This window comes from Paramisgurnus dabryanus, chromosome 8, assembly GCF_030506205.2.
Source record: "Paramisgurnus dabryanus chromosome 8, PD_genome_1.1, whole genome shotgun sequence".
NCBI classification, from domain to species: Eukaryota; Metazoa; Chordata; class Actinopteri; order Cypriniformes; family Cobitidae; genus Paramisgurnus; species Paramisgurnus dabryanus.
This window is the reverse complement of record NC_133344.1, coordinates 35,100,369-35,117,131: the sequence shown is the minus strand read 5'-3', so window position 1 is coordinate 35,117,131 and position 16,763 is coordinate 35,100,369. Positions and strand designations below refer to the sequence as shown.

At 40.4% G+C, this 16,763-nt stretch overlaps 1 protein-coding gene across 1 annotated transcript in view; it reads left to right on the top strand.

Annotated features, from left to right (window-relative positions):
- foxo1a (forkhead box O1 a) overlaps positions 1-16,156 on the top strand; it is a 46,528-nt gene extending 30,372 nt beyond the window's left edge. Inside the window, exons 2-4 of the mRNA XM_065281654.2 lie at positions 8,456-8,647; positions 8,770-9,977; positions 10,539-16,156. Of these exons, the coding sequence (XP_065137726.1) occupies positions 8,456-8,647; positions 8,770-9,977; positions 10,539-10,542 (1,404 nt within the window). The 3' untranslated portion in view covers positions 10,543-16,156. The remainder of the gene's footprint in view (positions 1-8,455; positions 8,648-8,769; positions 9,978-10,538) is intronic.
- The last annotated feature ends 607 nt before the right edge of the window (positions 16,157-16,763 follow it).

Genomic DNA, 16,763 nt, shown 5'->3' with positions numbered 1-16,763 from the left:
CATACGGGTGACAGTATTTGTATAGACGTCGGGTTAGCGGTCAGCAGGAGACATGACACATCTTAAATGCCACAATCTTGTATTATATTGCAACTGTGTTATTTGTTCAAAACAATAAGCAGCCAAAAGATGCTGTGCAATTCATTATATCCCTTCACAATGACAATGTAAAGCATTGATATGGTACAATTAGGATAATAATGAATAGTGTTCAATGATAATCATAATAAGCACATTAGCATGCTAGGCTGTTTATGCTTGCCAACAATCATTAAGTGATCTTTCTATGAGCTCTGGACCTCGACGCATTAATATCAAACTTATTTGTTGTATTATAATAGATGTATTATCATGACTTCATAAGTGGCTCATTCGATTTCTTAGCCCAACTTTCAATTGTATGAATTCAAATCAAGAAGATAGAAGAAAAGAAGGTCTCTCCAGGATTAACATGTTGAATGGTTGGGTTTGTTTCCACCTGACGCCCTCACTTTTGAGACTTGGGCTATACTTAGTAAATGTGAGACCTGCTGAGCTAGTGATGAGTTAATGACAGGTCTGGGCGCTCTCTCTCCGTCTCCTCCTAACCACACTCACACATTCTTAACGTCTGTCAACCCTGTCTTCACCAGACATGACCCAACACGAGCCCAAGACACAAAACCTGTGCATAATCAGACCCTCGCATTACATGACACTTTGTTCTTTAATGGAGTCCTGAACGTTGCGAGGTGCATTTCGGCACCTTCGTGGCCTCTCGATTCTCTCGTGCAGAGGTGTCACGACATCTGGCTGCGCTAAACCGCTTTGAAGTTTCAACAAGAGCAAGGTTGTCTCATCAGCGTAATTGCGTGCAGTTCAGGTTATTTTTCTGTCTTCCCTGACGTCTGAATATGTTGGCTGGAGACCGTCTGAATGTCTTTTATCCACTAACGCTGCTCTCTCATGTGGCAACGTCTGAGTCACAGTTCTTCTCCAGCGTCTCTTCCTGTGGAGTTTTTCGTTTTAAAGTGAAGACGATGTGACCTTTAATTTCTTCGGTTAAAACTTGCTCCTGCATCTGCAGGCCTACGTGAACAGACGTTACAGCTTTGTTTGTTTTGTACGTTAATGGCTTTATTGCATTTGATTCCTGTTCCTTAATGATTTTATAAACAATTCCTGTAGTACTTTTGAAAACTGTCTTCTGTATAATTGTTTAGATACTTATAAGAAGGTCCCCGGCTAGGTCAGGTGGCCTTTTTGTGCCTGCGTGGGTTTACTCTGGGTACTCCGGTTTCATCTCACAGGCCAAAAACATGCAGGTCAGGTGAGTTGCAGATGCCAAATTGACCCTCAACCAACTTGTATGGACTAACTAGTTCTTGCCATGAATATAGCCATAGATGCCAGAATGGTGTTAGGAAAAAATAAACAAACAAACTTAAAATAGGCTTACTTCGAGGCAGGTAGGTGATTTGGTCAAGAAACATTTTTGTTATGCTGGTTGAAAATCTCTTCGCATCCTGATGCCAATCACTAAGTATAGTGGTCTAAATATTTTAATAAAAAAAAAAAATTCTGTGGAAGGTACAGAACCATCAAAATAAATGTTCATCCAATGATTGCATTCGGTCCGATTAGATTGATTGGATGTTCTGCTTGTCTGTCAAACAATGTACTTGCATACCTCCATGCACACTGCGCAGACAATCTTTCATTATCAGCAGTGTCGATACCAAAAGTGAATATGATTTGAAGATAGTTTTTCTGCTAGGAACAGTGGGCTAGGTTTGACTGGCTTCTGGTCTGTTTTTTGGGCACCCTGCATGTTCCATTATGCCATGCAAACCAAGTAAGAGTGAAAGGCAAACGGCGACTACCTTACGTTCCTCCTGAACTTATAGCACAAGAAAAGGATGTAAAAAATGAAGTCTTATGGTGCATTCCCACCAGCCGCGGTAGAGGCGGCAAAAACACGGTATTCGTGCCTAGTTGGACGCTTGAACATTTGAGTTCACTCGCTTCCTTCGCGCGTGAAATTCTAGTCATTCAAGACATTCATGGGAGGGGCTTCTGTGACTCTGCTGAGACTCCGCCACTCCGCTCGCTTCCTGTAATCACGTCACTACTTTAGCAAGGTCCTGATTGGTTGGTGACTAGGGGTGGTGATGTCGGAGTGGATAAGACACTCGCCTTTGGTGTGATAGACCCGGGTTCGAATCCACTGTGACACACCATTGTGTCCCTGAGCAAGACACTTAACACCTTGTTGCTCCATGCGACCCCTGACATTTATATAGCAATTGTAAGTTGCTTTAGATAAAAGCATCAGCTAAATGAATAAATGTAAATGTAACACTGCGTGGAATTCCTAAGTTCAGATTTTTCAACTCCGGTGTTTCCCGCGGCAAGACTTGAGGAATTGAGCGTGCCACAGGATGAACAATCGCCTCTTTGCATTGACTTAACATGTAAATCACTCGCGCTTGCCGCGTCTACCGCGTCTGGTGTGAACCCTGCATTAGACACAGTTATGAAGAAAAAACCTCTGGACTAAGAAATAGCTAAAGGCAGAGTTCATGTGTTTTGGAAGAAGCGTGGTTTTGGAGAGCGCTTTGAAGGGAAGGTGGGATCTTATTCGAAGCTAGCTTGCTATGGCTAGCCTTTCCAAAATTGCCTATCCTACTTTTAAATACCAACTAAAATATACTAAAGTTAGTTGCAGTGAGCCCTTTGACAAGTACACCATAAGTTCCTGTTTCTCTGAAAGAGAGAGAGAGAGAGAGAGAGAGAGAGAGAGAGAGAGAGAGAGAGAGAGAGAGAGAGAGAGAGAGAGAGAGAGAGAGGGAAAGGGTGAAAGCTGTAGAACAGTGTGGTCTTTCAGGCTTCTTGGAGGGAAGGACTGAAGTAAGGAGAGAGGGAGAAATAGAAATGGGACTCTATGTCCTTGGCTTTGCATTCACCCAAACACATGACCTCCAGCTGCCTGCCTGAGTTTACAGTGACAAACTCAAACATACGCAGATGTACATTTACTGCGTCACATCAAACCTCCCACATTTTAACCTGTACAGAAACGTGCTCGTAGATGCAAAACACAATCAGACCTGGTGTGTATACCTGGAGAAAGCCATCCGATAGCAGTCATCTGTCTTTTGAATCATAACATTTGTGGTTATATTAGCTGATTTTAAGCATAACCAACACAATCAGTTGTTGGCAGTTTGTACCTTCTAAGCGGCTAATCTATATCTCATTTGTACGTTTTATGCAATCTACGTTTGCCGCATTTATGTTGTGTTTAGGGTGCGGCTTTATTTTCCATGTGGTGATGTATAAGTGAAACCGGCTTCTGAAATGAAATAAGGCAGGGCTGGATTTGAATTTGTCCTTCAAGATCTGATTGGATCGTTTGAAGTTGGGTCGTGTTGCTAATTGCTAATAGCTGCGATCTTCTCCCAGACCCCGCCCCCACCTGCCATACAATATGACCGGAAGTAAAGAGAGATCGTTTTGAGGAGGGGAGGAGACTTGCGTTTTTGATTAAAGATTATTAATTTTTTTTAAATAATGAAGCTCACAGATCAAGTACTTTGTAAAAAAAGACCACAATATTCTAAAACAAATTACAAGTTCATTTTATTTTCATGGTGAGTTTAAAGATACACACTGACCATCAAAATGATGGGATCTTACTTATTATAAGGCTATGAGCGGCATGGATGCAGTTTCACATATGAATAATTGAATAGTTTTTTTGTTAAAATTATTTCTAGACTGCAGTTTGAGATAATAAGCACACGTTGATATTTAAATATGTATATTAACACTTATATACCATGTAACTCATTTAATATGGATGCGATGCTCTGTCTCATAAATGTTCTTTTTTTGTATGTCGCTTCGGATAAAAGTGCTTTCGTAATTATTAGACTGTACGGTCTGGGAAACCCATATTTTTTTTAGGTTTATGTCTGGGTTTTATTATTTAAGGGGGCAGTGGAGCGGGCACGACTCTCTGGGTTTGTGTCTGTGGTTTGTAAGGCTGTGTTTGTTCTTTCTGGAGTGAGAATCACTGTGGTTGGCTCCAGTGCTAAACAGAAGTCTGCCAGCACAGAGGAGGAGTTCAGCAGGGCATCTCTCTCTCTCTCTCTCTCTCTCTCTCTCTCTCTCTCTCTCTCTCTCTCTCTCCCCAGTTTGACTGTATGGCACGACATTCCAGTCCTCTCTGCACACGCACACATACATGCTCAAATACACAACCACTGCTTCCTGAAAGACAGGAAGTGAGGCCGGCTTCCTGTGACGGTCCTCTTTCATGTGGTCACTTCCTGTGTTTGACTCATACTGACGACTTTCTTCATTGTTCCTGCCTCAGGGGTTTGAAATTATTTTTATAAAAGGTGCATCTGAGGGCATGATGCCACGCTATTTCACGTTTACTGTACATTCCACAACTTGTCCATCTCAGCATTCTTCAAAGTAAACAAAGCAAATTTGGGGGCCAAAATCCCAAGCATTGGATTAGTAAATCTCAACCTTTTTGACTCCATTTCCACCCCCCGGTCCACAACAACATTTGAAGCTCCTTTACTCTCAATTTCTTACCTATAAAATGCCTTGGTGTAACTGCACAGATGTTGGAGATATAACCAAACACTTGAATAACCAAACACTATAAAACAATAACTAAAAATTAAGGGGTGGTTTCCCGGACAGGGATTACTAAAAACATTACTGGTGTGCAAAACAAAGGGCACTGATGTATTTTAAGATATGTCAGTGCAAGTTGTTTTCAGTTTGGACAACTCTTACATTTATTTTAGTCTAGGACTAGTCTAATCCCGGTCTGGGAAACCGCCCCTTAAACTTAATTTTAGAGTTGTTTTAGCTTCAAAGCTTGCATTGTCTTATTTTAAATCATTTTAAGCCCAAATTCTTCATATTGAGGCCCCCAAGGAAGTTTGTTAAGACCACCAGGCTGAGAAACAATGGGAACCAATATGAGAACCAATAAAAATAGTGATGCTTGCCAGAAACTACGATTACTATGATTTAAGTGATGGACAATTGTGCACTGTCCTAAATTTAGAGCACCACTGCATCATACTTAAAAAACATCAGGATTAGCAAAACAGAAAATATACACGACGTCATAATAATATGAATAATGCAAATAATTTGTACTCGAACATAACACTTTTATATAACGTTGTGTCGTTGTGTGTACTGCTGCGGTATCTGTGGAATGGCACTATTGTCGCAAACTCAAGATTGCAGGATCTCCACACAACAGAAATGATGGTTGAGGGTTGGAAACCTCAGACAGGAATTTGGATTGGGACACCGTAGCATCCCACTTCTTGTGTACAAGAAGAGATAGAGATAGATACTAGTGGGCTAGCTGTCATTACGTTTGAACTTTGGACACGGTGATTAGCTGGAATGTCGAAGTTCCTGTGTTCCCCTGCCACTAATACATCAACCATTGTCAAAACAGGCTAAAAATGTGTCAATCGGGAAGGAAGCTGCAGATCACACAGGATGAGCGTGCTTTGATATCGTTTGGGTTTGCTCAGGCATTTTTTGTGCAAGTTTCTGGGACATTGTTAACGATCGGAATAGCTCATTGACCGGTGCTACGGTATTCAGGGGGGCACATCTAGGGGATACATATAGTGCGGCATTCCAAAACGATAAATAGCTCTGGTTTCTCATTGTCACGAACGCTTTCATAGCACTCAACTGGAGTTCACATCCAAAGGACTGGCAACCTCCAGATATGCTGTTTCACCAGCGTTTTCCCACTGGTATTCCCCAGGGCTCCTGTTCTCCAATTAGGAAATCTTCTGATGTTGTGGCTGAATTTTTTATGGTATACATATGTTGCGCAAAAGCCATGATTATTTAACCATAGAGCCATTTCATGCAACATGCAAACTTGTGTTTTTAAGCAGTGTCACTGAGTTCACTACTATGTGTGGAAGCGATTTTTACATTTGAGACATATGGACAGTGTTATGGTTAGCGACATTACTTAAATGGGTACTGATATGGTTTAGATTCACGTTGCGTGTAGTTTGTAAGAGTGTTTGTGTGTTGGTTCGCGATTGATTTAACTTTGGGGTTTGCTTCTCTCTGAGCGGTCAACACACGTTGGCCAAATTTGCGATAATTCCCTGCTTATGGACCATCTGGTACATATTGATGTTGCAGGCTGAAATCAGCAGTTTCAGTCTTATTGGCTTACAAATCTGAGAACGTTTTTTATCGGTATGTTAAAAAATGAACGTTCATAAGTTTCATGGCAGTTCAAATTCCTATCGTCACTGGATTTGCCAAAATTTTGCACGGATAATGGCACAGTATTAAATATATTTAAGTTTTAGTAATACTTGTAAAGTATGTCCTGCTTTGCTCTTACAATGCCCATAAGTCATGGTTTAGTATTTATTAGATGAGGATTACTTGGTTTACTTTGAATTGGGGGGCGTGTTAGCTAAAATTATGCTAAAAGGTAAGTGGTACAAGAAAAAAATCAAAGAGAAATAACCAAAAACATGCAATTTAATATGCCCTATTTGCCAAATCACGGTGCAATTACTACATTGAGTCTCAGCCCGTAAACATCATGTTACAGTAGTTTTGTCATTTGGTGGTTTTACAGTACATGTACTTTAGGTTCGATAACCTTCCTGTCTAAGTAGGTAGTTCTTGACCAAAGTACCAGACCTTGTGCCAATGGTCAAAGTCTGCATCCCTTGTTTTGAAACGTTGAGGTCTTCCTGGTCATATTTTTTCTATTTTTGTCAGACACGTGTCTGTACCAGCACACGGTCCATATCTAAACTTTTCTGCCACTGCGGGATTTATGGATCAGAGTTACAAAAAGTAAAAGAAAACGTATGCCTTGAAAAAGCCCATGTAGCTTTTTAGTTCACAAACAACCGCAAAGACCATCTTAAGCTACCATCACATCCTGCAACTATCCATTAACAACTCTAAATTAGACACAGGAGGCATTAGGCCAGCATTTCAAAAATCCCCCATTTTCCTTATCTCTAGGGAAAGTGGTCCTAATGATTGAGATCGCCATGACAACGTGCAGTAGGTAATGGACTCATGTCTGGCTGAATGTTTACCTGGGTTTGCCAGACATTATGGGATGTAGACTCTTTAGACAGATGTATGAGGCTAAATCTGCACCGGTGGCCACAACTATTCATTGACAAGAGCAGAGAAATGGCTTTAAATGTGCCAAATAATGCATTGAAATCATATTTTAAATTGTTCTCTTATATCTACATGGAAGATTTGTGGATTTATTAAGTGCAAAAATATCCAGAGATGGTTTTACATGTCCATTTACAACCCTATGATTTGTCTCTAGAATTAAATGGTCTATTATTACCTTATTTGAAAAGGTCATGAATAATAATGTGGAGCTCTGCTCTGATTGGCTGTTTCAGAGAGCAGCTACTTTAGTAGCTCTGCATGTGTATAAACAGATCTTATGTTTGAGCCTTTAGACGAATATATGGAATTTGAGGAATAATCAATTATTCTGAGATTGTTAATGGACGTTTCTGAGTGCTACGTTTGTGTTTTTTTTATTAGTATGGTCCTGCAAAACGTAACTGTAACATCAATAGTAGAACTTCAGCCTAAATGCTAGCATATAGCATAAACTAGCATATAGCGCTAACTCAACAGTCACAACTTTGTTATTAGCATTGTTGCAACATTGTATTTAAATTAATTACATTTTTTTGTTGGGGCGTACATCTTAACTGTAACGTCACAGTCGGTGTTATGTTGAGATTGGCCTGTTATTGGGCTGTTTTCCAGCGGTCTTTTGCGTGCACATTGCCATTTGCGTGCACATATGTCATTACCATGTACAGAGCTCTTATTATACATCCATGCCTAGATACATAACATTTTCAATTTTTTGGGTAATTTTGGGTCGCTCGGGTGTTGTGGTTGGTTGCCAGGGTGTTGCTGTGCAGTTGCTATGTTGTGCTTAACGGTGTCTAACAAATTGCTGTGTTTGCTATTGTTTTTTATCATTAACCAAGAGTATGTCATGGATGACACGTTGATAACATTTTGTAATTCCCACTCCAGTTATTAATTTAAGGATTACGACTTGAAAAATTGACATTAATTTTCATTACAAATTATGTCCAAAATAAATCATTGGAGGGATTCTCCTATTGTATTTCCTTATACCTCAGGGAACAATTAGCAAATATTTGGTCCAGTATGTTCATAATAATGGCCGGCGTTCAAGGAAAACTCTCCCCGGCTCTTATTTGGATGACAGAAAATGATGCATCTAGGTGAAAGAAAGGTTGAGTTTAATAGAAAGCAGCTGCTGTGAGGATTTGCACTCTGCTGATTTACCGTCAGAGAGGAATTTATTGGAAAAGGGCAAAATTCAAACACAACACTTTTTTTCTCTCTCCTGTAGAACTCAATCAGACACAACCTGTCCCTGCACAGTAGATTCATCCGTGTGCAGAATGAAGGTACGGGAAAGAGCTCATGGTGGATGCTTAACCCTGAAGGTGGCAAGAGCGGCAAGTCTCCCCGACGCAGAGCTGCCTCCATGGACAACAACAGCAAGTTTGCCAAGAGTAGAGGACGTGCGGCTAAGAAAAAGGTAAACGTTGTGCAACACCCTGTGATCTCTTTAAAAAAACATCATGTGCTCTATGAGCGTATACACAGTTACTGGTACATGTATCTCAGAACTGCGTAATACATCTTTATATGTATTTATAGCTGACTCTTCAGGGTGGGCCCGAGGGTGGTGCAGACAGTCCTGGCTCCCAGTATGGCAAGTGGCCTGGCAGCCCCAACTCTCACAGCAACGACGACTTTGACGCCTGGGCGGATTTCCGTCCCCGCACCAGCTCCAATGCAAGCACACTGAGCGGGCGTCTTTCACCCTTTATTGATGATGAACTTGGGGACTCCGATGTTCACATGGTCTACCCGGGCCCTGGGTCTGGGGCCAAAATGACCTCTACCCTTCCCAGCTTGTCCGAGATGGCTGGCTCCCTTGGTCACAGGGGTTCTGAGAATGTGATGGAGAACCTCCTGGATAACCTTAACTTGCTCTCACCCAAGAACCCATCGGTAGGGTCAGCCGGAGGGCCTGGATCTGGATCCAACCAATCGTCACCCTCCTCGCTAATGCAGGCAAGCCCTGTTTACTCTCCCTATGGATCGCCTGCTCTGGCTGTGGTCAACCAACAGAACCAACAAGACTATCGTAAGTGTTTGTATGGCCAGCCAGCAATAGGCAGCATTTCCTCCATGCAAATGCAGCCTCTGTCAGAAAGCAAGCCTAGTTTTGGTCCCAGGCCAGGATCCATGGGCCAGTTTAACTGCACAGCAGGACTGCTGAAAGAGCTTTTGACATCTGAAGGGGAGCCTGGAGAGCTCATGCCCTCAGTGGACACTGTTGTCTCCCAGCCAAGTGGAAGTGGTGGACGTATGCTTCCTCCATATAGCAGTGCTCAGAATGATCTTGTGGGGGGCAGCCACGCCCTCTCTCACCCACACAGTATGCATGGACAAGCCCCGCCCACGTCTGTGGCAATGAACGGGCGAACACTGCATCATTTGACCACCATTGGCCACAGTGGTGTTGCTGGGCGCTTGGGAAGCATTAAATCAGCTATGCAGATGCAGTATGGTAGCCATCTTGCTGGTGGGGGAGGACTGCCACCTTACTGCAGCCTAAACACCAACGGATACGGACGCAGTCCAGGGCTGATACCCCACCACCAGCAGCAACATCTGGAGAAGCTGCCAAGTGATCTGGACGGCATGCCTGTGGCACGGTTTGAGTGTGATGTTGAATCCATTTTACACGACACCCTCATGGACGGAGAATCACTGGACTTCAACTTTGACCCCATGGCCTCCCAGCAGGGGTTCCAGCCGCACAGTGTGAAGACCACCACGCACAGCTGGGTGTCTGGGTAGGAACAATTTTTACTCACATAAGGGGTAAATTAGAACAGTCTAAGAGTTCATGTGCACAACAATGTTTCAGGCAAAAAAAGGATGCGTTTTGGCTCTTTGTTTACATGGCAGTTGTCACTTTCATGTAAAGGAAGAAAATGCTAATCTGTGAAAATGGTGATGTATAACATGTTAAGTCTACAGCAGGAGTGGGGAACCCTGGGTCCTAGAGGGTCACTTTCCTGCAGAGTTTAGTTCCAACCCTTTTCAGGTGTGTTTAATTAGGGTTGGAACTAAATTCTGCAGGACAGTGGCCCTCCAGGACCAGGGTTCCCCACCCCTGGTCTACAGGCATGCATGAATATTTGACAACTATAACAACAATGGCGGCCTACAAGACTGTTTGTGCCACTCATGATACAGAGTCTATTACTGCTTCAACCAAGTTTACAACATTTTTCCGCTTTATAGTACAGGGTCACTTGTAGAATTATCATTGTCAATGCATTGTAAAATATTTTTTTATAAAAAAGAAAATAGGCAGAATTAATTGCATCTAAAATGTTTTTTTCTTTCAGGTAAAAACTCTTGATCGGCAACCATGAGCCGCTCTCCACACCCATCAAACTCCTCTTCAAGGACACAGACACCATTATTCCTTCTCTTTCTTCAGCAGATGAGGTCATGATACGACTTCACACTGCCAAGCACATTGGCTCAACTCTGAGCTGATTTACAAGGACGCTTTTCTCAGACATTTGGACTCAAGTTCTTACCAAGTGCCAAACCAGGTGCCTGTGCTCCATAGCCAAATTGACAAGCTTTAGTTTGCTGCCTTTTTCTCGCTGAAGAGAATCAGTGGTCCTATCAGGGCAACGAAAACCCGAGGCCCTTACAGCTGCTGCAACACACACACGTATACCAATGTTCACACAAATTTTCAGAGATCATTTTTACAACCACATCCTCCATCAAAGGCAAACTGAGATACGTCAAAACCACCAAATCCCAACACCAGGCATCCGTCAGCACGATACACCTCAGAACGGTGATGCGCATTGTAACAGCACCCTTTCACTGTTTTGTTGTAACTTCAAATTGCTGACCTCCATTTTATTCTGAGGGGTATAATGCATTCATGCCAAGCTTTATGAAGACTGGAACAGATGTGCAAGTGCAAGGAATGACTGTAGATTTATTTAGAAGAGGTCCTGGAGAAAGAGGACCCCAGAATTTTTTGCTGATTATTTGAACTACGCCGCACACAGCGCATCACACTTTCATTTTTGTCCTGTCAGCGTATTTGACGTAGAGCAGTCGTATTACATTTTTAAGAGCGTGTTATTATGAGCTAGTGTACAGAGAGTTCAATCGGGGCAGCAGATTTACTGTTGTTTTGTAAATTTGAAAGAAACTGGATCCGACATCTTAATTTTTTGCGAACCTATATGGAAGGGTGTTTCTCATCTGAACTGTATACAGTACATCTTTCTACATCTCTTGTAAATACATGAATTATTTCAAAAACATTTGTTTATTTGTTTGTTGTTTACTCTTAACGCCATTCCAGCATCTACGGCTATATTCATGGCGAGAACCGGTTAATCCCTACAGCAGTTAATGCACACATGTTGATCCATACACACATTGGGGGAGACGCAATCTCCAATTAACCTAACCTGCGTGTTTTTGGCCTGTGAGAGGAAACTTGGTAGCACTTTATTTTACAGGATGCGTACTTACCTTGTACATATATGGTAAATATGTTGTACTTACAAACAATTGTGTGGTACTTACTTTTGAGTATCTACATGGTAATTAAATTGTATCATTACTGTACTTACCAGTTGTACATACTTGGTAGTTATTATGTAACTCTAGATAAGTACTGGGTAATACCAGATACATACTTAGTGTAGGTATACTGTAACCAACAAGAAACAATACACAATATAATACTATACAATATATACTAGTCAACATTTGAAGTGGATCAAACCTTACATTAATGTGTTCTCAAACCAATACCTAATGACTAGTATAGTATTTAGTACTTACAGGCAAGTGTGTGTTAATGGCAGGTACTTATAGTGTACATCTTGCTGATGTGCCCTTTTGTACTCAGTATCTTTGTCCTTTATTGTACCCTTTAAACCCAAGCATTGAATATCGTACACATTAACTACTGGGAACATTCACAGTAACTGGATGGAAACAGGACTATAACAAAATGTTGCGTTTTACACAGTTATTAAGATATAGCATAGTATGCATATGCCACTGTGAGTTATATTAACTAGTTAGACCATAAAATAAGATGTATTGTTGTTATCATTAACTCAATGGGCCCTATTTTAACGATCTGAAACGCAAGTGCGAAGCGCAAAGCGCAAGTGACTTTGTGGGTGGATCTTGGGCGCTGTTGCTATTTTCCCGGCGGGAGAAATAACTCTTGCGCCCGGCGCAAATCAATAAGGGGTTGGTCTGAAGTAGGTTCATTATTCATAGGTGTGGTTTGGGCGTAACGTCAAATAAACCAATCAGAACGCTATCCAACATTCCCTTTAAACGCAAGGGCGCAAGTTCCATGGCGGGTTGCTATTATTATGACGGATTTACCAGGGGCACGCCAGGAGCGGTTCACAGCCGAGGAGACCGACGTTCTTGTAAGAGCAGTCAAAGACAGAGAAGTTGTTTTGTATGGGGATAGGAGAAACCCGCCCAAATCAGCGTCGGTTAAACAGGCGTGAGAGGAAATAGCCACAATTGTCTCATCAGCTGGAATCCCCAGGACGTTGCGCCAAGCGCTACAACGATGTTAGGAGATGGGGGAATCCCAAGCTTGCCAGGATAAATCGGGCACGCTGTGTAACGGGAGGTGGATCTGCCTCTACACAGATCTGCGTCCACCCTCACCGCTGAAAGGGTTTGGGGGCTTTGAAATCGGACCCAAGAAACGCAAGCAAGGTCCAACCCCAAATAACACTTACAAATCAAATTCATATACATTAAGGTTTGTTATGAAAACATTTTAATTATTATTTACATAAAATAAACGTAATACAGCCACACAACAAACTTATGAAAATATTTTAATCGTTATTTGCATGAGAATTTTTTAACGCAGCCACACAATAAATAAAAACTATCACCACAATGCTCACCACTATGATTCCCCTTATCTCATGTGTTAATATTTTTATTGTAACAATTTATGATTTGCAAAAATAACTGTTGCATCTGTGTAGATTAGATAAGCAAATTGTGTGTGTAAAATAGCATAATGAACAACGCGCAACGCACCACTGACTTTAAACTTATTTTTCTGGTCAGTGGCGCAATTGTTTTTTGAAACTGCAAAATAGCATCAGGGATGGTTTGCGCCGCAACACGCCTCCTTTTTTGCGCTGAACCACCCAGGGAGCGCAAGTTCATTCCCTAGTTTGCCGACGTGCGTCTGTGAAGGGAAAAACCCGCTGGGAGCCAATGCAAAATACGAATGATACATGCGTCACTGACAAAGTCAATTGCGCTGGGTGCAAGATAGGGCCCAATGTGTGTTATTAGTTATCATATACTGTATGTAAACTATAAGTACCTGTCATTAACTTACAATGTAATATTACTACACTATACAGTAGTGTTTCTCGTTAGTTACATTATACATATACTACATGTGCTGGACATTAATTTACACCCGCATGTATGTACTACACACTTGGCACGTACATACAATTTTAAGTACAGTAGTGTTTGTTATTAGTTATCAAAGAAGTACATTATACAGTAAGTACCTGCCATTAACCCACACTTGCCTGTAAGTACTAAATACTTAATTTGTAAGTACAGTAGTGTTTCTTGTTAGTTACAGTATACCTACACTATAAGTATGTATCTGGTATTACCCAGTACTTCTAGGGTTACATGTAAGTACAGTAATGATACCATTTAATTACCATTAAGATACTCAAAAGTAAGTACCCCACATTTGTCTGTATGTACAATATATTACCATATATGTACAAGGTAAGTACACATACTGTAAAATAAAGTGCCACCCACGCTGACACAGGGAGAACATGCAAACTCCAAACAGAAAGGCCAACTGACCTAGCCAAGACTCAAACCGACCTTCTTGCTGTGAGGCAACAGTGCTACCCACTGAGCTACTGTGCATTTAGCAAGTAGAAATATGAGGTTTTTTTCCTTTTTGTATTAATATTCTTATTGCTGTATATTATTGCCTTCAGTTTGAGACTTTCGAGATTAAGCTGTGTATAGTGCATTTCAACAATGTTTGGGCTCCTCAAAGGACACATCCACATTTCCTTTACCCATTGTGTTTCTATCTTTGGCCTATCTTCGTTGTGGTCCCTTAACTAGTCAAGTCCAAAGGTAAGAAACAGCCTCGAAATTGTGGAAAAGATTAAGTCTTTATCACCGGGCCCTACATGCCATCAAAACCATTTTTCTGTGTCTACTGTGGTATACTGTAGAACTACAGCATTAGGAGATTCTCCTATGCCTTCGCTACAGCATTGATCTGTTGCTGTATTGCTAAAGTCCTCTACCTTTTAAAAAAGGCGTAGAGAGTTATTGACTTGTTATTTATTAGGCTGAAGGAGAAGCGATGTGATTGATTCATGTCACAATGTATCATTTACATTTGATCATATTTCTGTTTTATTTATCTTCTCTCAAAGTGGAGGCACTGTGACGTACATGTACTATAAGTTTGTAGTGATTTTTCAAGAAAAGTACAAAAATAATCCACCAGCATAACCCTCTTTCTTTCTTGCTTTTTATTTCCATGTGGCTCTTACTCAGATTTGAACAGATTTGGTTGTTTTGCACATACAGTATATGCACTAGACATTAAAAAGTTTCAGACTTTTAAATACTGAAGCAGGGTATTGAAAGCTCAAATAATTCAAGACTTGAAACTCTTTGGCATCGTAAAATTACTTCCTAAGTTGTGCTGTAAAACGTTGAAAACGATGCAGATGTGAAGTGCTGACTATTGGCCAATTTGTTCAAGCTTAACGGTGAACGCTATTACAGGTTTTTTAATTTTGGGACACTAATGCCGTGAAATGACCAGGCTCAAGTCTCTTCTCTATAATTTTTTGTCCTAACCAGCTTTTGTTTTGTTTTAGTTAGCTACACCCGCAGCAAAATCTTATTGGATCAAAAATCTATATACAGCAACACAACTGTATATTTAAAATTACTTTCTGCTTCACACCTGGTTAGGATAGCGTTTCAGAAAAATGCCAGATATATGTTAAATTCACCAACAGCATTGGACTGACCCACACTGCCTCTCACCAGATATTCTTTACTAAAACAACTTTTATATCCACCATCATGAACATCCACAATGCAGAAAATCTGACGTGCATTTGGTTTATGAATTTACCAGATCCCATCTATGCACATCCATGTACTTTGATCATTAATATTACTGCCATCTCCAGTTTATTTTTACTAAGATGTTTGATATTACATGTTTTATTGAGCCGTGGAGTCATGTTAATGTCACAGTTGTTAGTTCATAGTTCTGAATATGAAGTATATTTAGAGAGTAGAGGAATATTTACATGCAAGCATTTTGTACACACACTGTTATTCTTGTATTTAGCGGCAGTTTTTAAAAAACACGTAAATTGCAAAAGGAAAAAATTAATTAAAACAAATTGAGAAGAAGTTTTTGTTTTCTTCAGATTGTGAAGTTTGGACCAAGATTTATTGAAAAAAATAGAAATTAAAATATTGCACTTTGTCTATAGATGTAATGAGTTCTCCTAGAGAGAAACGTGAAGATAATCTATTTTGAAAAACAAACTGTTACATTTCTTAACTTATGTACAGAAATAATCTGATTTACAATTAAAAGATGATTTAAATAAAGGTGCAATTTGTTTAAGTAGTTGATAAAGTAATAATCTATAAAAGAAATGATATTGAAGACATTCTTAACATATGCCAATACTGACATATATATATATATAAATGTGTATTATATCTACATTCTTTGAGTTTGTCAACAGTAAGCTGTTTGTGAAATGTGAGGCCAGAGCTCTGGCTTTGCTGTTGATGACTATGTTGTGCTTGTATTCCCATACAAGAAACATGCTATTGCTGTAAAAAGCCATGTGTATATAAATTATGTTATATAAAGAAGAATCAAATGTGACTGTCTCGCTTTATTTCTTTAGAAGTCCTTTCAAACTTTAGAGCTTGGTCTCAACACTTGTAAAACTAGAAATAAATGTCATTGCATTAGTTTAAAATGCTTTGTTTATTTGTCCACACTTTTGCATTTTTTCTAGATGCTTTGTGATACATCATCTCCAATACAGATTAAAGTGTTTTCTGATTTTTAAATAAACTTCCTGGCAGATGCAACCTTACTCTTCAACTATACTGACTGAATTTGCAACTAAATGTACAGTATAGAGGGCTTCATTGCGATGAAGTTAACAAGTTATGTGTAACTAATGCAATATTAACCCAGTAGGAATGGAACACCATCAGGTAAAAAAAACTTGATTTTTGTAAACCATTCATATGATGGTAGTCTTTGGGCCCTATTTTAACGATCTAAGTGCATTGTCTAAAGCGCACGGTCTAAATGGGCGTGTCCAATTCCACTTTTGGTTTATGCGCCAAGCACATGGTCTAAAAGGGTTGTTCCTATTCTCCTAATGAGTAATGGGTGTGTTTTGGGTGTAACGTGCCTCTCATCCCCTTTAAAAGCCAGTTGCGCTGGCACCATGCCGAGTCCCGAGTTTAGATGGTGG